Here is a 26465-nt window from a genome sequence, read left to right on the forward strand (position 1 = left end):
ATTTCCGATGTCTATCTCCACATCTCCTTACAAAAGAACAAACTGATTAATCCCCAGGTGAAACTCAGTACCATGTTGTTCCAGTTGCTCAGGGACACTAGCAAGTCAAAAAAAGTCAAAAAATTATACTTCTGTCTGGACTTTTTGTATCTTCCATTCTTAAAAGCCATATCATGAAAGAGCAAATAGCCAAGTCTGCTAACAGGTACCTTATGACAGCCTGTGCCTCTGCATAGCCTGTGACCCTGCATATCCAAATACTGAGTCACTTTCTTGCTAGCTGAAAAATTCTGCCAAATACCAAGAAAGTAACAGAAAAGCCTGTAAAATTTTGAAGACTTTTAGAATGCTCTATTCTTTTAGCAGTGATATATCAGTTGAATTTTTTAAATCCAATTTTAAAAATCAAGTGGAAAGTGTCTCTTCAGAGATTACAGTGATGATAGAAAAGAATGTCAGTACTAAGCAAGCTTTTGGGCAGAAAAACAAAGAATCAAAAACTTTATTTCTTTGATCGGTCAGTACTACAGAAGCAGACAATTACTTTTAATATTATTAAAGAAAGTTAATCTCTGTCAAAAGTTTACCTCTAATTTTAAAATGTTGTCCTTGGTCAAGTTATCCCAAACAACATAAAGTTGTTTGGTATACACCCTTCACAAGTCTCCTCCAGTCAAAAAAAAATCCAAACAACCCCCCGCCCCCCAAAGAAAAGAACAGATGCACTCTTCCAAATCATTTTCAGTCATATTGAAAAAGACATATTTTCTATTTTCATCCTTTGAGGTTTCTGCTCTGTATTATTCCTAAAATATTATCACTTGTCAATAAAGTTGTCAATCCCAATATAGCATCTTTAATCTTTTTTTCTGAGGGAGAACACTTTACTGTGAAAATATTTAAATGATAAAATGATAAAATTCTCTTTATTGATTAAGAATATTCCCATTTTGCATACAGTTTGTTTTTAACCTGTTCTGCAGAGGATCTGAAATCATAACCTTATGCTTTCACTGTGGTTTTCAGAGCAGAGCAATGCAGAGCATTCCAACAAAAACTTCAGATGGTTAGTAAGACTGCTAAAACCAAAATACCCCAACTATTTGCACCGGATGAATTAACTTACTTTGGAGGATGTAGAGTCGCATTCCTGACAAATCCATCCATAGCCAGTCTGCTTGGGAGACTTTTTCAAGGGAGGGTCTAGACAGCCAAAATGGTAGCAGAGTTTGCATTCATCGCATCTGCAAAAGGAAAAATACAAATTGTATTTATTATTTAGACAGAGCTTCCCTGCAACTCTCACGCAAGATTTCCTGATCCATTATCATGGCACAGAATGCACATTTTCTGAAAGAGATATTTTCAAGAAAACACATTTCAGGTAGGTTCTGTCTTATTTGGAATATTCTGATGCAAACACTAATGAATCCCCTTTGTGATGCATATCTTATATATGCATGATTGTATATAAATGACATTATTTAACAGACTTACAAATTAAAGAAAAAATGGATAACGAGCAACTCACATTTTAAGATACTTCAAGGTTACCTTTTAGAATGTTTTCAGAAATTTCTTTAATTTTTTTTTAAGATAATGACAATATTCATTTTTCAGTTTCAAGATGAATGTTTTACACATTCACTTTTTCAAGGCAAATCTTGCACAATGTTTTCTGATATATCCACTAATTCAAGTATAATTTACATCTATGAATTGTATTTTTTAAAACTATGACTATGTGGTTGATAAATGCACAGAATATTTTCTGAATTCTCTTTCAATTTACTGGGTAGGGGCATTCACTTAAAAGCATTTCATTGTCATCTTGCACTTATAAAAACTGCCCTCTGTACACACAATAGTTTTCTGTTTTATTAATAAACCTTTCATTAGTGTTTTGTACTACATTTGGTCCACATATGAAGCTCGAAATATATATCATACTATTCTTTGCTCACACATTCTTAATGCACTGGCATTGAAGATATGCTGCAGTAAAGCAAGTACTTCATGAAAGGGGTTTTAAATTAGACAGTACAAAAATATGCTCAAAAGGAGAAAAAGATTTTAATATATCTTATTGAACTTGCTATCTTCTTCACTTTATTTGCATATCCCCCTGTATTCTTTTGTGTGAAAAAGAAAGCTTTTTTCAAATTTAATTTTGTCAGGTTCTCTTCATTTAATGTCCTTAAGGTCTGAATTAAAGCTTCATGAATTAAAGCCAATAAAAATAATCCAAAAATAGGAAATAAAGTACATGTTTAAAGATTAAAATCTTTAAGAAATCCCCTGCACTTTCACTCTCTGCTTCCCTTGACACTCATTTTCCTCTGCAAAATGCACAAACAAAAAATTCTCCGAAAATTGCAACAAGAACATAGCATGGCCATCATCAGATCAAGAATAGAGAAATATCATTTATCAACAGAACACAGGGTGCATCACAGAGAGGATTCAACCAACAGAGCATATAGCTATATTTTAAAAGAATAAAATCTTCATGTGATTTTTCTCCCAAGACTAATCTTCATAAAAAGAACTAACCGCTTCGTCAACATGATTGTTTAACCAGAGTAAACACTTGTGGCCTTGCTGTCAAGGCTATGCATGCTAGGTAGGTCCCCTGTTTTCAGCAGTTACACATAACCCATGAGCACTGGTAAGGGCACTGCATGTTTACGTACTGTCTTCTGTCAAGCAGATATTCAAAGCAGTAATGAGAGCTTACCAGTGTGCAAGATTGGCCTGATATGGTTTTGGTATTTTTAAAAAATGGGATATACCATATTACAAACTATATCTTCATGAATATTTTGTAACAACACAACCTAATTCCAGCACAAAGAGAAACACTTCAAAAGGGAAACCATACTTTTCAGTTTTTAAAGACACAGAAGTTCTAGTGCAGAAATACATTACTTATAATTAGAAATCTAAGCAGTTTTATTTCTTGTGAAAGGCATACTAAAATAATAAAAAGGTTGAGAGTGGGAGATGAGACAGGTTACACTCCCACACCCTGTCACCTGGTTCTGTTAACAGTGTGTGTGACCTTCAGCAAATGATTAAACTTCCTTTGAGCCTCAATGTTCTCATCTGTAAAGGAATATAATCATACTAACCTATTTCTATACCTAGAATCTTATTCCACAAATAAGCACTTGCAGGGCGTATCAGAAATCCCTTTTTGTAAACTACCTGGGACCCTCTAAGCAACACATGATATGGGATAACACTATTTTTGACTGATTTAGTACATTTTCAAAGTATTATGCTTAATCCTAAAATCTACATCTGACTTCAAAGTGTTAATTCAGATTGTATTCAGCTGTGGTTTTTCTAAGGTGATTGTCTATAAAAAGAAACATTTACACATTCAACAAAAACTGCTTCCTCTTCAGAATTACACTTTGCTATCTCTTCCTACATCTTCTTCATTTTGTACCTGGAATGTGCTACGTTCTGCTTGCACCTTCAGCCACGTTTCAGAAGCACGCTGATGAGGTCAGCAAAGGTTGGGTTGAAAAAACCAGATCATGAAACTAAATACAGGTCTTGAGGCCCCATTCCAAAGCTGAATGTTTACAATATTTAAATTAAAAATTAATAACAACTAAAGTCTGTTTAGTTTAGCAGAACAAAAACAGCACTTTCCTGGAACAAATTAAAGGAATCTAAATGAAAGTTTTCAGATACTGATACTTTCTAACTGCATCTGCACAGCTGAGAAAAGCCAAATAATAGAAGCATACCATCACATATCAAAAATATTAAAAGTTGCATATCTGTAAAAGTAAGACTATCCCAAAGTTTCTGAAACATTTCCTTCATACTATTTTTTATTAGAGTACAAATTCTGGATAGTGGAACATAACTCCACAAATTCCATGAGCATGATGCTGGGAGAAAGGTGATGAATACATGCAGTAGTACCTTGGCTAAAGATGATGCTTTTAGCCCCACATTCTGACGACAGGCCGATAGCATTCCTACGAAAGTTAAGGAAAGTCTGGCCATGACTTTTTATTTCAGCAGCACTGGACACAAGCAGCTATGATTCAGAGCACGTTGCTGGTGCACACACCCATAAAAAAAATGCAGGACTCAAACATAAGTATTTCACAGCTGCACCAGCTGTTTGGCAACTCTGTTGTCTGATGAGACTGAATTATGACAGAAAGCGAAGCTTACATTTCAGTACACAAAACAAGATTGTTATGCATAAACACAGTCACAGTTTAACTAATTCAGAAAGAAAACCTTACACCTAGGTTAAAATGGCATTGGTAAAGTGAGATTATTAAGTCCTTAGGCATATATTATTAGGAGCATTCCTTTGTCTAGCAACATGAGATGATAGAAAATGCACTGTCAGATTCGGTAAATAAGAAACCAACACAAAATAAAAGAATACTTTCAAACTTAATTATCGAGTGAAATTGCTGGGTCATGAAAGGTGTTGTGCTCACAGTCTTAGTCTTTCACTAAAGGTACTCACAGATCAGTCACAATACGGACTTTGACAGCACAAAGGATCCACACTGCACTGTCATTAACAAATATCATCCATTTCCAACCTGAAGATGGTTAAATAGTCCAAGTTAAACTATTGTGCTTGAAAAAAAAAAAAAAAAAGACACAAGGGAAAAACCCAACCTCTCTGCTCACTTCATTTTAAAAATTCAGTTCAAAACCTTCTGGATTCAAGGTCACATCTTCAAAACTGTCCTTAAACTAGCGAATGTTTTATCTTACTATTATTTGTGGATAACTATGGGTTAACTACATGATCTCTGAATGTGATTAAGTGCACAGCCATGTTCAGTGGCCTGGCCTAATAGCCATACCCAAAACTCTGCAAAAATAAAAACAGAGATTCACATAAAGGTAAGCTAAACTTACCTCCTAAATTATCTTTAACTGACAGGTAATTGCTTACTATCAATGCTTTTAACAAGTTTGAAATCACCTTATATATCAAAATTAGAAAATGCTGGGCTCCTCGTTCCAGCAATTAATGAAGATAGATATATGCTCACCGTATTTAGAGAAAATGGAGTGAGAAGAAGAAAGGTGAATTCAGAAGTAATGTTTAAAAAGTAAATAATAATGGAAGAAAACATTTTTTATTTATAAAAATATCGAATGAAGGTCAGCTACATCTTCATGGCAAGGCTTGATTAGGCATTTCCATACCTGAAACCTGTCTGCTTTGTTCTTTAATGAATTGATCTCCATCTGCTCATCCTCTTGGATTTATTTTTTTTTTTAGCAGTACAGCCAGCTGTGCTCAAGCCCTACATAACTCTGCATTTTCCTGTTCATAATTAACTAATTATGTTCTAATCAATACTGTAGATACTGATTTTACAATGTAAATAAGATAAATGAGATAATGGCTGGGGTCAATCTCATTTTATTTACAAAGTCCAGCACACATCCAATTCATTACCTTGCATCTACCTGCAAAGGAGGGAATCTTATCAATTGGCCTTCAGAAGTCATTACGTTAGCACTAGGGAAAAAGACCTGTGCTTTTATAAAGGAACAGTGAATGCAGAATATGCCCATCACTGGCACGTTTGTAAGTCACTAGTTAATATCATGTAAAAAATCACAAAAAGCTGACTCAGACAGAGTGAAGAAACCTATTTTGCATTCACAAGACAGCAGCACCCATCTATAGCCATAAAAGTAATTACCTACATGTCCCTGAAACACAACATTAATAAGCTAATCTTTAAATACAACTTCACAAATACTCTTCAGAGATTACAGAAAATCTCTCACTTATGTACACATCACTGCACACTGTCTACGGTGTCAGGCTAAAAGGTATCATGTTGAACAAAATACAAAATTGCAAAATATATACACTACTCCCTATCAATCACAATGGCTTAGAAAAAAATCTATTTTAACAGAAAAAGGACATTTAACTTTGATACACTATCAACCAATCATCATCACCATTAGAGATCCCTGTCACACAAGCCTGACTCTGGCAAACTTCCAAGTAAATTAATCCAGAACTTCTAAACTCACAGAGAACTAAACTGGGATGGGGGCTCACTCAAACCCCATTAATTCAGAACGGCAACACGATGGCTATTCCAACATCTGTGTGGGTTAGACTCTACTGATGAGCATCTTTTCTTGGTGGCTTGTTCTGGACCCCATTTCTGATTACAGGCTCTTAACACGCGAGGAACAGATGCTGCTTCTCAGGCACAGGACTCTCTCCTCTTAATCCCTCAGGGGCCAACAGTGTTGGACCACTCTGAAACTGTAAACAGCTGGAGAAGTGCACAAGGAGCTAATTTTAGATTGCAGCACATTCTTGGGTTCAGAAAAACAATTTAAAAACAGCTAAGGCAGTTTAAGCCATAGTCATCATTTTGTTTCCCGTTACTGGTTGCCTGATAGAATTGATGAAAAGGATCATGTAAGCACTCCCCAATACAAAGTAAGCTGATGTAGCTCAAGCAAATTTAAACCGTAAAATCTAAGATGACTGACTTTGTGCTGAAACAGGAGAGGAGTGCTCCTTTGATACCTTAACTGTAGCTGGACCAAGGGAAAGATAACTTCTGGTGGATAGCAATGAATACTATGAGTTGGGGAATAACATCAACTATTACAAGTAATGTCAAAGTCGTCACTTTCCTGTCCCTTTGTTTAAAAAAGAAAATTAATCAAAAAACTAATAGGGATATAACTGCAGATTAGTATACCAACTGCATTGCTACGCTGTCTAAAAAGTATGCTTATTTGCCTCACTAAGAGGAGACAACATAATAGTACTTTTCCATTACGGACTGTTTTGACGTTCTTCTTTTTAGCCTTCGCTTCTGACATCTCTTGAAACAAAGTGAAAATATTTTAAATCTTCACACCTTACACTGCCCTTCTACATCAAAACTGTTCAATTCTGCTTCATGGATTCCAATGGAAATTGCTTTCATTTTGCTGTGTTTTGTACTTGGCCTATGACATACAAGTGTGATATGACCCTGTATTTAGACACCAATTTAAAAGTCTAAAATAAAAATTAAAAGGTCTAGATCCTTACCACATTTTGTCTTTCAGACTCATCAGGCAGAACATTGTCAAGTTTAGCAACAGAGAAATTTATGATTAAGTGTAAAATGGAAAAGGCTGGTTTTCTATTTCCTGTTTTTAACGCCTCAGTCGGTAAGTATGACAGATGAAAATGGATGATCAAGGTGTTTTGCAGTTTCTGTCTTAAAAAATCATTAGCACCAGTGTAATTTAAAACAGTCCCCTTACACAGGTCAATCAAGCTTTTAGGTGATTTCAGCATCAGGCATCAGGGATTGGTTCCAGCACTAAAATTCTGAGGTGAATGTACATACATTCAATACTGAATATTAAACATGACATGGCCTAATGATACAGCCTCTTCAAACACTGGAACAGGTTATCCTGAGAGGCTGTCTCTCTACTCCCAAAGATATTCAACTAATTTTAAAGTTAGATCTAACTTTGTAGTCAGCCCTGCTTTGAGTGGCAGGTTGGAACAGATGTCCTCCAGAGGTCACTTCCAGCCTAAGTTGTTCTGGGATTCTAACATTTTCATTTGTTTGTTTTAAAGTAAAGTAAATACTCTTTCTGGGAAGAATAATACTTATGGCACAAACAAAGTAATCCAGATTAAAAGCCACATTCAAATTTCCATTGTGCTAAGTACAATGCAAGCATAAAGTCCCTGACTGCCACAGTTTATAATGTTAGATGGGAGAGTAGACTCTCTCTCTCTTCTGCTCTGCATGGAAGACTGAGGGACAGAGCTAATACTGAAAGGTGAAAGAAGCAGGATGATTATTACATTCTAGTTTTTAATACCTCTCTATGAGAAATATATTGCTACCTATTACTGATGAAGACAGTATACGGGCAAGACAGACACGTGACTTAATAGAGCAGGACAGGCTTTCTCACTCTCAGCTAAAAATGGATTCAGGATGATGCACCTATATGGTTTCAGATGTGGGAAACTGAACTTATTAATGGTTATTTTACTTATATTTCTGTCCAATATTAATAAAATAACCATCTTTTCTCTTTAGCATACAATAATCCTATGCAAAAACCTTCATTCACTTTGAGGATCTACGCTATACTTTTCAGCATCTGCTACGGGAAATAAGTTTTAAAATAATCCTGTATTTAGCACCAGTTACCATACGTAACAGCATGAATTGCTATGCCTCTGACCTTTAGGAAGAAGTTCTATTTTAAGCAAAAAGATTAAACAAAACATTCTGCCTACAAATTCAAAAGTAAAAAAACACTTAACGTGGCTTCTATTCCCTCCCATCATTATGTCATCTGAATATCTAATACTTCATTTTAACAAAATTGACAAATACTGTCAATCATTTATAACACAATCGAGTAAAAGAAAGTGTTCATCCAGCGATGTCCATGTAGGCAAATTTATTAAGCAAAATCCCAAATTGCCACTTCTCCCACCTATTTTTATCCATACTTTTTAACACTTAAAAGAAAAAACAAAACAAAACAAAAAAAACAAAAAAACCTTTAACACTGACTGCCTATGGGTAAGAAAAGATTCTGAACTAGCTATTCTGAACTTGCTTCATGCAACATTTCCATATAATCCAGATTTTTTCTGAATGGCCAGCAATTTATCTGTTTCATGAAACTTAGTCTGCATGTACAAAATGAATTATGCAAATACTATGAAGAAACATTCTTTACCATACCTACTAGTAAACAGCTTCCTTTCAGCAAGAAGTGCTCACTTCTCTCACTCTCATGGTATTTCATAAACTATAAAACACATAGCTTTGACAAACTATTTTGTAAAATTCATCAAGTGTCCATATACAGGAGTGGAATACAGTGATGTAAACTGTATGCCAGATGTATTTATTTTTGTTTATATTGTACAACTAGCGCATAGAACTTGTATTTACTGTATTTAACTTCAAATAAAGTATTTCTTTGAAGACCATGCCTCCAAGCCACATACTAATATAAAAATGCTACACAAAGAGCAGCCCCCAAAAAGATGCAAAATGTTTTCTTTCTTGGGAAACACAGGAAATTCTGAAAGGATTAGGATAGCCATCATTAACAAACTGAAAAAATGTGTTAACTTTAAGAAAGGTATTAGCAAAAGCTGCATTATTTTTCCTGAAGTACATTCTAGTCCTAATACATTATTGCAGCTATGGTGTCATTCACAGGTGTTCAGACTACTAAACTTAATGGTGTATTCTTTGTGAACTACTACAAATGTCCCTCACATATTGAAGAGTGTCATCAAACTTCTTTCAAAAGGTGAAATATCCACTGTTCTCATTTGGCTTTCCAGAAAGAGAGGCAAATGACATAATACATCATATGAAGGAGAGAGAAAGACTGAAAACTAAACTAATACCTAACATCATAGGAAAGTGCAAAGGAAAGAAAAAAAAAGCTTTTTAAAAAAAGCTGTATTGGAGAATGATCATACAAAACAGAGCAAGAAACCATCTTAGGAAACAAGACATGCCCAAGGGAGTATCAACAATATTCAGACAGTTTTTAACACACATTAGTCTGTCCTTAAAAGCCTCAGGTGACAGAGATTGCTCAGCTTTCCTAACAATCTCATCTAGCACAATTATTGTTAGGAAAAAAACTTTCTATTGCCTATCCGAAATCAGCTCGCTACAAAATAAGACTTATCTTTGGTCTAACCAGATTCAAAGAACAGCTTCTTTTTTGTTTCTCCTTCTTTGAAGCAACTTCTCTTTTCATCATCTTTCTATGAATTTAGATTGGTTTGAAGACATGGATTCTCCAAAGTAAAGAAAGCCAACTATTTTAACCCTTATGCTTCAGTTATGTTTCCTGCAGTCTTCTCACCACTCCTTTGGCTTTCTTTGGAATCTCTCTACATGTTTCTTGAACAATGGTGCCTATACGTGGACAGAATACACTAGCTGAGGCTTTTCCAAAGCTGAGGTATAAAACAGAAGGATTATTTTTATGATATTAAATGGGACACCTCTTTTTGTACATCTCAGTTACAATCAGTTCGATTCATGATCATTTTGTGATATACCCAGTCCTCCATAACTTTTTTTGAAGATGGATATCTCCTAACTAGTATCATAATCATCCACTAAACATAGTAATTTGCCTTTCCCTTTTCTGCATTACATTTTTTTTTTCCTGGAAGCTTTCCTAAAACTTCATTTTTAATTCTACCATCGTAGTCCCTCACATCATACTGGTGTCACCTCCAAATGTAACCAAGCTTTTTATTCCAGCAGCTAACACACTAAATCAAAAGTTAATAAAAATATAATATTGAATCCAGAACAGATCTGAGTGGAACCCAGTGAGTGAAACATCATTCCAATTTGACAGTGAAACCATGATAACTAGTCTGCTTTTCTAATCAGCTCTACGCATATTTTTTTACTGTAGTTTGATTAACATATTTCCCTAGCTTACTTAGCAGAATGTCACACGAAAAATATTTTAGAAGTCTTACGAGAGTCAAGATATCTTACATTTTTCATTTCTCTCCCACTCATAATGCCTACACTATGCTAGCTAATAACTGACCATAAATCACAGTGCATATTGTTTTCTAGACTTATTTCTTTTTTAATTCTGCATTATGTACAGGCACTGTTTTTCTTATTAGCACAATGTCCGGATGTAACTTTTTAGTGTACTTTAGAATTCTGGACAAATGATTACTAAACTCAGTCTTTTTTTCTAAAATGGATTCATGTATTCTTAAAAACTGATTTACTGAATGAATAACTATTTCCTAGTGCACGTTTCTTTACTTTAGAGGCCTCTTTGTGTGCCTTGCCAATACAGAACAGTAAGCATTTATGAGACAGTTTAGACAAAAATCTTACTCTGGTATCGTCCCTCCCCCTTTTTAAAATAAAACGACGTGTTAGACATCAGGTCAATTTTATTTAATATAATATCCAAACATGAAATGCCCTAGTAAGATATGACTTGTAGGTAAGTATACACAAATCTGTATATTTCTGCTATTATTTATTACAGCATATAGTTTCTTTCTTGATTTAAGGTTAAAAAATACTTTCAAATGGAAACGTGCCTTGACAGATGACAAAACCCATCATATCTCAAGAAATTCAAAGATTATACGTTGTAAAGTTACAAGTGTGATTGCACTTGAGCAGAATTTCTCCAAGCAAGATGAAACGATGAAGATGTCAATATACTGCTACTGGAGATTTAAGAACTGGATCAGTACTGCTGGTAGATCAAAATACTATCTCTGCATCTACCAGGATATATATGGACGAAGATGAAGATCTCAGCTGTCATGCTGTGTGATCATTTCTTCATTCCCTTCCCAACTTACATAACAATTTCATATTTATGTTATGAGGAAATAAGGTTGTCCTGAACAGTGCCAGAGAAGTAAGCCAAATCAAACAATGTCTGCATATACTCATTTTTCTTTTTCTTAATAGTGATCCAGAAATCAATATAAAGTTGTATTCACTCAAATGTCCACGTTAAAAACAATTAGTTCATACTAATAAGCACAAAATCAATTCTTCCGTGGCAAATCTATTACTTCAGAATAGTAAGTCTCAAGTGTTTTACAAGTCTCTTATTATCAGAGTACTGAACATTTTTATAGGAAACAATCCTTTTCACATTAAGTTCTATGTACAACACGGTGTTTTATATAGAAATGTTCTTATTAAACTGTGTATAAGCAGAGCAGGAGGCTGACGGCAAACCGTTGCTTATTTCATTCAATATCACCACACGCACAATATTTAAGTCCCACAGGCTTCCGTCACTCTTCAGTGAATCCAAGTATTGCATAACATCATTTGCCAAGGAAGCACAGGGGAAAAAGACATTAACTTAATAGGACAATTCTGACAAGACATTTATCCGGGATTTTTCAACAATGCACACATGATATGTTCCTGATTAGTGCAAAAAAAATGCAGGCAAATTAACTACCTTGTCAGTCCACATAACAAACCAATCAATTACATTCTATCCAAGCCTGACAAGTAAACTCAACTTTTTGTCATAAGAAGCTTATGGTAGAGACAGGATAGCTGTTCTCCTTTACTTTAGGTACTCTATTGAGAGCTTTATCCACATTTTAAAATCATATTTATAAAAGAGGTTTCCAGGATTGCCTCCGAGGATGAGTTGTGGCAGAGTTGTGTCTCATGAAGGATATCTACACAGTAAAGTGATAAGAAAAAAATATTAACATTGAAAGATCATAGCAGCTCTGCTCTGTCTTATGAAACATTTTAACACCACACTAGGTTCAAGCAACTTGTATGGTCAGATCCAAATAGTACAAGACATACCAAACTTCGAAGATCTCTACGTGTCAAAACATAAAACTGAGCTGTGTTAAGTATAGCAGCCTTTTGACTTTTTGCTCAATAAAGCTCAAAGAACAAAGGCAGTCCATCTCAAGATAGATAAAAGATAACTTCCTTTTTTTTTTTGTTTTAATCATAAAAGCAACAACTTAACACAAGTAGGCTCAATCATCATACAAGCTTGTGTTTCACTCGTTTTGAAACCCTCACAGAGGTAGCCATGGAATTGACCACACAACGAGCAGAAACAACATGTGTACTGTGTTACAGCTTAAAACTGTTTGTTTTTACAGAATAGATTTCAAAAAAAAAAAGAGAGACAGGACTTATGAAGTATTAAGTGATGGATTTTTTTTTCCAAAATTCAGCTTGCTATTTCACTACACAGAATGCTTTAGTCGTTTCTAAAACAATGTCTTTATTCAAGTCTTCATAGCATTCGCCAAGAGATGTTTACATGTTCTTCCTTTCCTCCTCGTACTTCTTGCCTTTTAACACCTTCACAACTTATGTACTAAACTATTTTCAAGGATGTATTTTTTGTTTTTTGAAATAAATACAATTTTAAAGTGCTTCACTCTCCACATTTAATCTCTTTAAAACTGCCTCCTATATAGGAAATTAATGCAAAAAAGTTTTTTTTTAATGCAAAAAAGATTGTTTTGTGAGATTGTCAGTGGAAAAAAAATCAGCACTGCCTTTGAGCTGTGCTGGCATATCAAATATACATCAGTTTTCAAAGACAGACCTACATAAAGCCTACGCTGCACTTTTAATTTTCCGCTTTGAAATTTATTAAAGTAGAATTGTAAATAAAGAGAAATTCTAAACTACTGTCATACTTTCCTAAAATAAAAAAATTACAGTTTGAAGTACAGCAGCTACAGTATTGCCACTTGTTCCAACAGTTCCTGCTATATTACATTTAATTTTGAGTGTAAGGATCCACAAAGGGCCATGAAGGAAGCAGTGTATGTAAATCTGTTTCAGTTCTCCTTTCATTTCTGTCTTGGAACATGATTAAATTTTTTAAAATCAGGTGTACCAAACTGCAGTGATACTACATCTATGCCAGTATTTTCTCCCCCCAAGAAAATAGAACAAAAGCTGAGTTGTAGATCAGAAATAACTTTTACCAGCCATCTCAGGACAATTCCCTCCCTACAGCTAGTACAACTGGTCTTGTTCTGATCACCTCAGTGTGCATGAGGCTCCATGAGGGGTTGCATCAGCTCTCTCGTGATTCAAGAAAGCCCAAGATTTTTGTGCCTTCTCTATCCTTTCAATAATACGAGTAGCTGCAAATGTACCATCTGAGTGAGGTCAGTGGAGTGTGATGGGCTACAACCTACCTGGGCTAGTAAGGGATATTTGAGCAAATACAATAAATTAAATTTTAACAATAAGCTCACAAATCCAAAAGCACTGAAAGCCAAACAAGGTTCACAGTGGAGACTTCTAACTATAGAGCAAACCCAAGAACCTCTTTTTGGTAGTACTTTTTAGATAACATTGCAGAAACAGAGGCACGGAATAGGAACTAGGAATAGCCTATACCTATACAAGTGACTTCTATAATACTTCTTTAGAATGTCAGATATTTTTAAGCAAATTATAATATTTACTAATATTTTAAAGGAAATTTACTTTTGAATTGGTTAGACAATTTTTCCATTTGTATTATTTTTAAAATTTGACTTGATACCATTTATTTTTACAAATTTGGGATTATCTTCACCCCTCTCACCTCCAAAGTACTATTTAGTAAAAAACCCCAAACCACTAATTACTTCTACATACAGTTTAAACCAGCAACAGACTGCTGAAAAGAGAAGACAAAGGAATATAAATGGATAAATACAACAGCCTTCTCTAGCTTGTAAATCATAAACTCAACTGATAACTGATTACTGATTTTGGGAAACTATGTACTAACATTTCTTCCCGGACTTCTTACACTAACTTCCTTTCTCCAGTTCTGTTCTCATCTTTTGATTTTTATCATCCGTACCTTTCACTTCCCAACGCTCTCCGACCCAAGAACTGGTCCCATTACAATGCATGTTTAAAAACTTCCTTGCACTTATTAAATTACAATCAAATCCACTATAAAGGTTTTACATTAAAACTGAGTCACCTATATTTCCATTCTAATTTCTACTGACTGCAGTACCCAGAGATGTCTGGAATACCTGAAATTGCATTTCCACCCTTAGTTGGGAAAAGGATTTACCCAGAACAAAAATTTAAAATAAACAGTGGACAAAAGTGAACAGCTTTCCTATCTTTCCTATCAGTAGATGGAACAACCAGCAGCTAGAAAAAAGCATCATAAGTAGTGAGGTGTTTTCAACAATGAGGTTTTCAATTGTATTATTTTCTCCTCTAGAAGAATTGTTGTTCTCTGCTGGCTCTTCTTTACTATGAGGCACTTTCCTTCAAGTTCTAGTATAAGAGGAAGAAAAAACACCTCAACCTTTCTCACTCTGCCCCTAATCACACATGGACACATCTCCTCCCTCTTCCTCAGTTTAGTAAATAATATGTCGTGGGGGTCCTTGTGCAAATTTCCTTTTGAAAGGAATTTATAGCACAAGAAACTCACAAATTATTTTGGTATTTTGCAACAGAATTGCCAAAGACCCTCTTCATTTGTGTAACAGCTATTGAAAAGCGACTGCAAACAAATACAATGTTTATGTTAGCAGGTTTGATCCTTGTTCCTTTTTAGCCATTTTCATACTTGCTTTCCTCACTGTAAATACCTCCTAGGAGGAGAACCATGTTTTTGGTTGCTAACTGGACACCAGTAAAATACATTTGTATAATGTATGCTCAGTTTATCTTCAAAGGTTTGAAGGAAGGTAAACTGCTTCAACATACCTTATAAATTCTAAAACATTAGGACTCACACACCTTCTAACTTTGTAAAGCCTGCAGAGGTATTTGAGCAGGTTGGGGTAGTGGAGAAATGTTTACTCTGATGAGATAAGGTAGTAATGAAAGACAGGGAAAATGGAGCTTTTCAACTACAGTAGAAATGCTGACAAAGACTAAGTATCCTTTTGGAAGGCAAAGAACAAACCCACCGAAGGGAATACAAGTCATATGCGTGTTTTTTTTTTTGTTTTTTTTTAATTCAGGCTACTTAAGGCACACCTCTTGATCTCAGGAGTTAATGTGTACCTACAGCTCCATTAAGTGGATGTGTTACAGGTTTCAGAATTCTATTTGCTAATACATATGTTGATCAGACCAGAAAAAAGTCCATCCACAGCACAGAATGACACAGTAGCTAAGGTATCGCTAGAATAGAAAAGCTTTGCTTCATGCTAGTAATGGCCACCCTGGAGTATAAATACTGACCTTGAGAGGTGGTCACTGCATAAACATGTTGACTGAGGTAAACAAAGACAACTAACAGTAGTCTTGACTTACAGAAATCTGTGCTCTGAACACTAGCATGTCCACTTTAAAATAAGTGAAGCATACATTTTCAAACTTTCAAAGCCTCGAACAAACTACATATCCTATACAAAAGGTTAAATAAAATATTGGTATCAGATATGTGAAATGACTTCCTTCGGTATTAGAAGTGTCGTTTTCCTTCATTCTGCAATGTTTTTATGAATACAAACTTCAGAGAACCAACCCACAGAGCGAGGAAAAAAAAAATCAGTCAATACACTCAATACTCTACATGAAACCCAGGTTTCTCTTTTAAGAGACTGCATTTACAGACCTTGTCACAACAAGGTCCTTGACGTTATCAAAGCAATCTCAAGATACTTTAATCATTGGCAAAACTCAGTAACCTGACAAGACAAATTTGGGCCAGGAAGATTTCAGTAACTTGAAAGGAAGGTTATTGACTGATGTAATTTCATTTGGACGTGACTGAATCCAATTGATCTGTTTTTTGCAGTGCATATCTTCCTTCTGCAGCTGTCTCTATCTGATCCAGTGTGCAAGTGCAAGGAGTGACTATCCCTTTCCACTCAAAGCAAAACTCCTCCTTCCTCCTGCAATTATTTAGAATGAGCATGTGAGAGCATTTAAGATTAATCTCTGTGCTCACTGTAAGAAAAAAAAAAAAGTACTCAACTGAACACTAAATCAGGAATTTGTCCAAATCTGGTGATTGCTAGCATATTAAGTAGTTATAAAAACAAATAGTAGAATATACGCTTTTTTGTATTATATACCAAAATACTGAGTTAGGGCTTGCACAATATGAGGTCATATGATAGTACAAAGTTAATTCTCAATCCTGAGTAAATCTACACTGAGCAATCTACACTGAAACAAACTGTACATATTTTCAGTTGAGTACTTAAGTGCATCCAAAAGAGAAAACTGCTTGGCATGCAATGAACGTAATAATTTGTAAACACAGATATGATACATACAATATTAAATCTTCCTATACAAGTTTAGTTTACAATACTTTTAACAGAAAAGAGGTCTATTGGTAGAAACTTCACAATTAAAGTTAAATAGAATAAACTTTGAGGAAAAAAAATCATGGTCAAGATAAGGAGTGAGCAAAGCCTTTAGTGGAAATGAATGGGCCACCATTCCCAGATCCGGTCCACATACTTTGGTGCAGTACTAAACCTAAGATACCTTGGTTATGTTTCATCAGAGGCAAGGGGAACACAGACTGGCTCTGATGTGCACCTCAGAGTGGCTTATGTGCATAAATGCATTCTTTAATCAAGATACTTTCTCCAAAGTTTGGTACAACTCTTTCAACTCATTTCTTCTTAAGGTAAATTTAAAATGTTTACTTTCTTTTGCACTGCAAAAACTTATGAATTCTGATATCTCATCTCAAAGACAAATCACTTTACTTTCAGACTAGGCCAAACTACTCATCTCTAAGTAATCTAGAGGGATCCATGACTAAACTCACAAATACATCGGTTGCAGTTTTCTTCTTGTTTTCAAAGATGTAACAAATGAGAAAATGCCTTTGTTGCAGTTTCTATGGTAATAATAAAATATCTAAAAATCTAGCTCACAATTCAACTCCTGTATGTTGCAATATAGCATAAAACTGTTTTTTTCCCCCCAATACTATAATCACTATCAAATCAGGATTTAACTTCTGTCATTTTCTTTCTTTCAGGAGGTGATACTTTTCAGCTACTTGGATAATTGAATGATTAAGAATGATAAAATCAATGATGAATCAATATCTGAAACAGGATGTGACAATAGATGTTGCTAAAAACTTGTAGCTGGCAGGTCATCTCTTTTAAAAAGTACAAAACACAGAATTTCACAGAATGTTTCTCTGTTAACTGAATGACTGAAGACTGCAATATAGATTCTAAATGTATGTCCTAAAAGCTGCTTTAAAAAGGTGTTGGTTCAAAAAGAAATGGAGCCTTTTACAAAACAGAATTTTATATTTACAAAAATATTCATAAATACTAAACTGATTTTCAATCTCTTTTTTTAATGATTGTGATCTTCCTCAAATACTGTGACACAGAGCAAATTTATCACTGTAACAGTAGTATAATTAAGCCAAGAGTAACCATGTGGTAATGTCAGTAGGATAAGATACAATTAAAATTGTCTTGAAACAGTGGAATTCACAAACTTACAGCACCCTCTCAAAAATAATGACTTTACCACACGCTCAGTTCTTCTTCAGTTTCTATATTATCTTGGTTCTGAAAGTCAACAGATGGGAAATTTCATTAAAGACATATCTTCTGACAGCAAAGTTTCATATTATGTTCAATTATTTCACGCAACAAGATGGATTTAACACGCAAAAAAGTCAAACCAACAAAACAAAAAGCAAAGGCAATGTAGGCACTGAAATTCAAAAAGCTATTTTACCTATGTAAGTACACAAAAATTTGATTTACAGACTGTCTTAATTTTGAATTATCTAAATGTTGATCTTGTAAATCAAAACTTTGTATTTCTTAAACAACTGAAATATCTTTTTCAAAAGATTTGATGAAAGGGTATTCTGATCTCCTACTTAAGTAAATTTATGATTGGAAAAATAAAACTGCTTCACAGGAAAGCCAGCTGGTATATACTCCTCACACCAGTTGGGTTTTATTTTTCCCTTTCTTTTTGTTTCGAGTTCAGGAAGATGGGATGAAATGAAACAAATAGTTAAGACAACATTTGCACTGCAGAGGTAACTTGGCGGTTACTCACTCATTTGATACTGTCCGTGCACACAAAACATGTTTGACAAATTAAAAATGGCTAGCTGGCTTAGAGACCAAAACCTGTAAGCTTCCCTCTGATAATCTAATTAATTAACAATGAAAATGGGGCTAAAAATCAACTGAGCTCTGGTAGTCCTTCAGTGCCTTCCCAACTTTTTGTATCCCAGAAGATAATACAAGTTCTGTCGCAATTCATTTTGTATGTCTCTAACCTATGTATTTTAATGTTATAAGAGTTTTGTTATAAGAGTTATACTATCTATAGTAGCAGGAACATTCAACGCTGCTCTGAAGCAGCCTGCTGTCTAGACATGCCTGCAGAAACATTTGCAGAAAATCTACAATATAACCCTCAGCATCAACTGCTTTGCTTGCTCCTAAGCTAGGCCAAAAGGCTTTGGATGCTGGTGATGGTAACAACAATTAAACAATATCCTCCCATCAAAGTTATGTCTTGCATAAATATTGTGCAATTACGACTTAATCCATCAGTAGTCAACAAAACTGAAGTCAGCACAGACTCAAAGAAAGTGTTTAAATTTTATATATTATACAAGTTCTTTGTTCGAGTACTGTGACTATAAGTGAACTTCTGTTATTATGAGTACTGTCACTTGTCTTTTCTAAGTATTATGTAAATATACCTGTATATTTTTATAGCTTGTATTGGAAATAAAAATCCAAGCCAAAGTAGCAATTCTGGTTTCTAGCTCAGCTACTCTATTAAGCACACATCTAATAAGTATGAGGTGTCCCACTGCAGGTAACAGGCTTTATGTGACTAACTTTGCCTGCTTAATCTAAAACACAGATTCAGGGCTAACAGGTGTGTAATGTTTTTTTTTTTCCCTCTTCAAGAAACGTGTAAAGTTTTTTTCTTCCAAGAAAGGCACTACAAGAAACCTTAAAAATATCATAGTATTAGTGAGCCATTTTAGAATATAAAGCATGACATGTAAACTGATTAACAAACCACTGTATTTCATAACACAGTTCGCAATCTGTGATACAGTTATTGCAATGACAGTGAAATACACAAGTAAGATCAGGTTTAATTTTTTTTTTAAGTTAAACTATAAATAATACTACCGAAACTTTACTGCTTATTATAACATCATGTCCACAGAACAAAAGAAGGTGTAAGTACAGTCTCTTATAATTGCCAAGATACAAAAATTACAGAAGAGTTTACTACTTCATCATGAACACAATGAGAAGCTGTATCAGGGACATCAGAAGAGGAGACCTTGGCTTGTTGAAGGAACTGCTAGGCAGAATCCTGTGAGTAGCTACTATGAAAGGGAATGATATCAAGGGAGGGACGGTCGGTTTTTAAAAGAAAAGGTATTCAGGGCTCAGAAACACACCATCCCATTATGTAGGAGATGAGGAAATTCAACAGAAGGCCTGCTTGGCTAACCAAGAAGCTTCTTACTGAATTAAACATGCAAAAGGAAAACATATAAGAAATGGAAACAAGGGAATTGGGAGGCAAAAACCCAGAGGGACCTAGAACTCCAGTGAGGAACACAAAGGGCAATGAAAAGGAATTCTACAAGAATGTTAGCAGTGAAAAGTAGTTCAGAGGAAATATGGATTGAATAGTGACATATAACACAGAAGAGACAGATGTACTGGATGCCTTTTTACTCAATGCCTCGGTCTTCACAGTCAAAACCTGCTCTCAGACTCCCATGCATACAAGCATGATTTGGGAAGGAAAAAAAACAACCAACAGCAGGAAAGGAGCAATTCAGGGTCTACTCAGAGAGGCTGTCTTCAAATCCATGGGGTCAGACATGATTATCCAATGTTTCTGAAAGTGCTGCTTGATACAACTGTGAGGGTCCTTTCTAAGATCTAAAAAAAATCATGGCAATCAAGGCAGGCCTCTGACAAATGGAATAATACTAATGACATGTCCATGTTTAGAAAAGGTAGCAAGTAGGACCAAGGAAATCATAGGCCAGTCAGCCTCGCCTCTGTCCCAGAAATATCAACAAGCACATCATCTTGGGAGTCATTTTCAAACATAAGAAGGACAAGAAAGTAACACAAAGCAATCAATAAAGATTCACCAAGGGCAGATCATGTTTGGCCAACCTCATTGCCTTCTATATTGAAATTAGCTACATGAACGAGGGAAGAGTTGTGGTTGTAACATACTTTTACTTCAGAGTAAGGCTTTTCAAACAGTCTCCTACAACATTATCATTACTAAGTTAAATACAAGGCCAGATGAACAGGTTGAAAGCCAGCTAGATTGCTGGGCTCGAAGAGTAGTAGACTGGAGCTTGAACTCTAGATGGTATCCAATAACAAGAAAAGTACCCTAGTCATTAATTTTGGGGCTAATATCATTCAGTATTTTCCTTAAAGATTTTAATAATGAGACAAAAATTCACACTCTACAAATTTGTGAAAGACACTCAATTAGGAAGGGTGGCTGAAACATTGAACAGTAAGCTTCAATCCAACAGCTGCTTGAGAAACTTGACTAGACCAGCAGAACATCAAGAAGTCTGAAATTTTGCGTGAGGGTGGAATCAGCACAGACTGAGAACCAGCTGGCTGAGTAACAGCCCTGCTAAAAAGGACCTGGAGGAGAAAGTGAATGCCAGACTTGGTATGATTCAACAGAAGCAAGACCAACAAATCAAGGGAGGTTATTATTCCCCTCCACTCAGTGCTGATGGGGCTGTACTTAAAATGCTATGTCCAGTTTTGGGCCCACCAATTCAACACAGATGTGGAGAAAACAGAGAGTCCACTTAACAGCCACCAAGCTGGCAGGGGACATAAAGCATATGACCTATGAGGAGAGGCTAAGGGAGCTGGCCTTATTCAGTCTGGAAAAAAGAATGCTAAGAGGAAGGAATCCAGCTGCAACCCACAACCACTTGAAAGGCAGTTACAAAGACAGTGCAGCCAAACTCTTCTCAGTAGCAACTGATGATAGCACAAGGGGTACCAGCAACAAGCTGTGCTTGGCAGGTTCAGACTACATATTAGGAAAAGCTTTTTCACTGTGAGGGGTAGTGCAGCACTAGGACAGGTTGCACAGAGAGCTAGCAGTCTACATCTCTAGAAGTATTCTAGAGGACTTAGCTAATCACAGCCACAAATGACCTGCTCTAATGTTGGTAACTCCTTTTATGGGAGGGAGGTAGGACTATACAACCACCAGAGGTCCTTTCCAACCAACCTTTATAGGACTAACTTTCTCCCCTTCTAAATGCAAGTCCTGAATAACCTAACAGTTCCAGCTAACGATTAGTCAACTCAAAGGATGGCAAAGGGTCAGAAAGAAGGAGTGGGGTTGGACTAGATTATCTCCAAGAAGTCCCTTCCAACCTCAGCCATTCTGTGATTCTGAAGAGTTTGTAGATTTGCAACCTACTGTATGGGAAACAGACAAGCAAGAAATTATGATAACTTGTTCTAGATATTCTAGAAGCTTTCATTTCAGTTGTTAGAGTAATCCCTGCATGAGCCATTAGTTTTTAGTATTTCTAATTCCTATGATCAGGATAGCAGCTATGTGGAAAAAAATTGTGATGATCAGTATCTGGGTCAGTAGTGGATATCTGTCAGTTACAAGGAACAGTAAGAAATTACCTTCTAAGCTCTCCTGTAGACAGCATCTAACTGTCCACGTGCCAACACCAGACTTCTAAGAGGCGTCCAAGTCCAATTTATAATCAGTCTCGTTCACAAATAATAAAGTATTATGCCCCTGATGCCATCTTAAAATTCAAAGTTACTTGCCACAATAAGGGTCCTTATCTTTGATTGAAAGGTGATTTTATAACTTACTGAAACCTAGACAGCAGAAATGTTTTGTTCAGTAAAAGCCAAAAAAAGGAAAAAGGTTATGCAGATAATTTTTATAATTGGGAGCACATCTAAGCATATTTGTAGCCATCATAATAAAAACCAGAAAACTATTATTCACAGATGTTTACAACTCTACAATAAAAAACTAAATACAGAATAGCCTGCATCTTATTTTGTAGTTTGTAAATGCATCTGAGTCAGAAAAGAAAACTAAGGAAAACATAATGCATTCACTTGCACAGCATATATATATTCTCCTGTATTTCAAAATACTTATCCAAATGACTGGACCATTTTTTTGGAAAGGCAAGAAAGTTTCAAACTGTCCAAACTGATATAAAATTATTAGAACTTTCAAGGTAAAAATTTCAAATATTCGCCCTGGCAATTTCATAATTAATTTTCAGTCTTGATTTTTAGAACTTTCTAAAACAAAAATGACAAGTCTCTAATGAAAAATAATTAATAGAATAAATATGAAATACCCAAGATAAACACAGGAATTAAGGTTCTCTTTCAAACTATTCCAGCAGCATGATATAATTTATGATTGTTTTTTCAAATGAAGCTGTAAGTTATAGAATATGTATAAACAATATGTATATTTACATTTACAACACAATCCAGCTATATTAAAAAACCATATACGACATCTGAAAATAATTAGACAAACTGCTTAGAACTAAATTTGTTAAAATGTATCAGATGTTTTTATATGCCATGGCTGAAGGTGAGTATGCAAAGAAAATAGCAAAATGTCATCCATAAATCAAAAGCAATGACAAAGACTAATTGTAAAACATAAAAAAATCTGTTAATTAGTAGCATATAAAACAATGCCAAAAGCTTGTTAAGTGTTTAAGATACTCTATTTGTGCAGCTCTGCGCTAGGTATTATATAATTAAATTCTCATAGAATTAAAACTATCAGTGAAATAATATAATGATGTACATTGTAACAAGCTTACCTAAACTGTTTTTGCTCAAGCAATAGAAAGGGACCCGAACAGAAGTATTTCATTATGACAACAATGGAAGTCAAATAAGAGATGTTTTGCAGGTTTTAAGCAATGTTATTGCCACATAAGTGTAATCATGAATACTAGTTATGAGAATCCACCAAAATTTAGTACAACTTATTCACTTACATTTCTTTATTTTTATCAAATCTGGAATCTATAAACAAAATTATCCGTCTTTTAGGGTTAAGCGCTCCTGACTCACATGACACATTTGTAAGAACATACTATTTAGGTACCATCACTCTTCCGGTTACATGAGAACCCACAGGGTAAACATCTGCTCCTGTTGCAGTTCAACAGCAAATCCCTTGCTAACTTCAGTTATGACAGTATTTCACTTACTTTGCTTTTTTTTTTTTTTCATACTAGCTGCAATTTCCATCTAGAAAATGCAATGCACCTAGTTCTTCCCCTTTGCCAGATTTTGATTTATGTGAACAGCTCCACTGATTTCAAAAGGAACACTCAGATGAAACATACACCAAAGTCATGTTTGCACAAACTCAAATTTACTTACACCAGTAGAATTGTCATTGAAATAATTTAACATACTACCAGTGAACAAATACATGACTTAGGATGAAACACAAAACTAAAACAAAATGGAAACTTTATCACAATACTACACTGAGAATGCAGACTGCGTTATGACAATGAAGGGCAAAAAAGGCAGCTTTCAAAGATCTTTAAATACATTTTGAGCAGGTGCACTAACAATAATGTAGACTAATAATGGAAATGTGGTTTGTTCTATCTGAATCAAAAGAAGAAATAATTTTTGAAAGGAAAAGAGTACTTTATTTTTAATACATATTCTCATTATATCACCTCTTGTCAGTAAAGCCTATGAAAGTGATTGAATCTGTGACTGGGATAAACTAATTTCTGAAAACCCTCCTTATTTGGGAGGAACAGAAGAAAATGAAAATATTTTTGTGAACTGAGGCCTAGAATATTTTATCTATTTTGGAATTAACTGGTGAAGATAGATGAAAGGTACCACGTAACATAAAAGAAATTATAGAAAAACTTAAGCCATAGAAATTCAGCCAAAAGTCCTTACTTATGGGGGATAACTAATCAATATATATTTGATTTATTAAGTCACACACCCAACATTTTGCCATATTTAGAATACAGAGTATTTATAGGTATACAAACTGAATAAATTGTAACTACAACTATGTAAGTTATGCTAAATATGGTTGAGTACTGACTCTTCACTAATTTGTCAGCAGTATCAGTCCTTATCTATTTGGTGTACTTGTACTAGAGATTTTTGTGTATCATAGAATGATGTATATGAACATACACAAACATCTGAGAGTTCATCCACTGTAGCTTGTCTTCTGTGCCTCTCTTAGCTTGAAAGCAATTTCAAGCAGAAGCTGTTTTATAGTACAGTTTAACTCCTATAATGCTGCGCATGCTGATGCTCAAACTCTTCCATAAGGAAACTAATGGGAGAAGAAAAAAACACCTAAGGAGGCTTGGGGATGACAAAGTCCTTACATACAAGCCCTAATCAATCCTCTGTCCAAATATTTTCAGTGTTTTCAAAATAAAGTATCAATATCAAAGAACTTTCATAATCATCTTAAAGATCCTCTGCCACCTATACCAATAAAGTAGATGAAAATTTGCTAAGATACCATTCTTCAGCTACTCACTCCCCCTCTCAGCTTCACTGACCCTACTTTACCATAGCCCTGGTCACTAGCAAACCTCTCTTCCACACAGGCTTCCTGTCCTTGATCCCCTCTCCCCAGCTCTTTACACTCTCAGCGTCTCCCCACTTCAGACTACCATCCACACATTTTTCTTGTCCCAGTGTCTTTGTCTAAGCTGCCCAACTTTTCTGTCAAATCCTGGAACGTGAAAAATACGTTTTTTTCATTTTCATTTCTCTCCATGTCATCTTACCACTGTGTCTCAATCCCATTTCTCTGAATTTACCATCCAAACTCAATTCCTCCTCCAGCCCACCAGTCTTAATCCTACTGTCATCTCCATATTTGGCTGTCTTTTTCCCCAGACGATCACAGCTTGAGGCTTCAACTGTCTGTGACCCACAGCTCCATTTCATACTGCACATCTACTTAACTTTACCAGGAAAACAGTTAAGATGTAAAAGCACAAAAGCCAAAATCATGCTAGGTAAGTCAAAAATTCTTTGTGTCTGTTGAAATGAAATGGTATAAGGAAGTGACCCAAGAGAAAAATACAAACATGAAAAGCCTGAGAAAAGAACAGAGAATCTGGAGATGGCAAATCAGCAAGATCAAGATCAGTCTGTGCCAAGTAACAACAGAGGCTGAAACATCTCCACCTTACTGACGACAAAGATTCATCAGGCATCCACACTGGGTGTGATACTCGTATTAAAGTTTAGCCCGGCAGCATGTTAGTCCTCACCGTCTACTATGTGCTAACAAATAATTGCTGTGTATTCTTGAGTTATGCATATTCTGCTTGCACTCCCTCTGAGCATTGCAAAAGGTAAGTAACCCAGAAGAGGGAGAGTTACATACTTGCCAAGTTCACTGCCCCATTTTATTCTTCTCATCTAGTGTAGCCCTCTGCATTTGAGTCAAACAGACTTCAAATTACCACAGTCACTGGCACCATATTTGAGCTTTGTTCTCCATTCATGTCTTGTCTTTGCTTATCTTGTAGCAACTAAATGCTAAGTTACTTAATAAGTAATAATATTATGAAAAATAACATTCTAAACATTCACGTTTCTGGGGCTGGCAGAGAACACAATATACTTTCAAACTACTGAAAAAGGCAACAGCCATAATATTTAGTAGAAGCACTGCACTTCCTTTTCTTCAAGCAGTATGTTAACTAACATGTTCCTGTCCATTAAGCACATTATTGACAACCAAAATTTATCAACTGACAATGTTTTCTACCTTTTCACTTTTATATAAAACGATTAACCTACAAAACCCACCAGCTTCACATAAATATTTCCATGTATAACTAGACAG

The 26465-nt window shown here is 35.2% G+C and overlaps 1 protein-coding gene across 7 annotated transcripts in view; it reads right to left on the reverse strand.

Moving 5' to 3' along the window:
* Positions 1–26465, reverse strand: part of PHF14 (PHD finger protein 14) — a 172124-nt gene that overhangs the window by 54196 nt on the left and 91463 nt on the right. For 6 of the 7 annotated variants that reach the window (XM_067291646.1, XM_067291647.1, XM_067291642.1 and 3 more), the window contains exon 17: positions 1127–1244. In XM_067291646.1, coding sequence (XP_067147747.1) covers positions 1127–1244 — 118 coding nt within the window. Of the gene's footprint in view, positions 1–1126; positions 1245–10963; positions 12254–26465 lie in introns of those variants that run through there. The other variant, XM_067291648.1, reaches the window with a different exon arrangement.

This window comes from Apteryx mantelli, chromosome 2 (assembly GCF_036417845.1).
Source record: "Apteryx mantelli isolate bAptMan1 chromosome 2, bAptMan1.hap1, whole genome shotgun sequence".
Lineage (NCBI taxonomy): Eukaryota > Metazoa > Chordata > Aves > Apterygiformes > Apterygidae > Apteryx > Apteryx mantelli.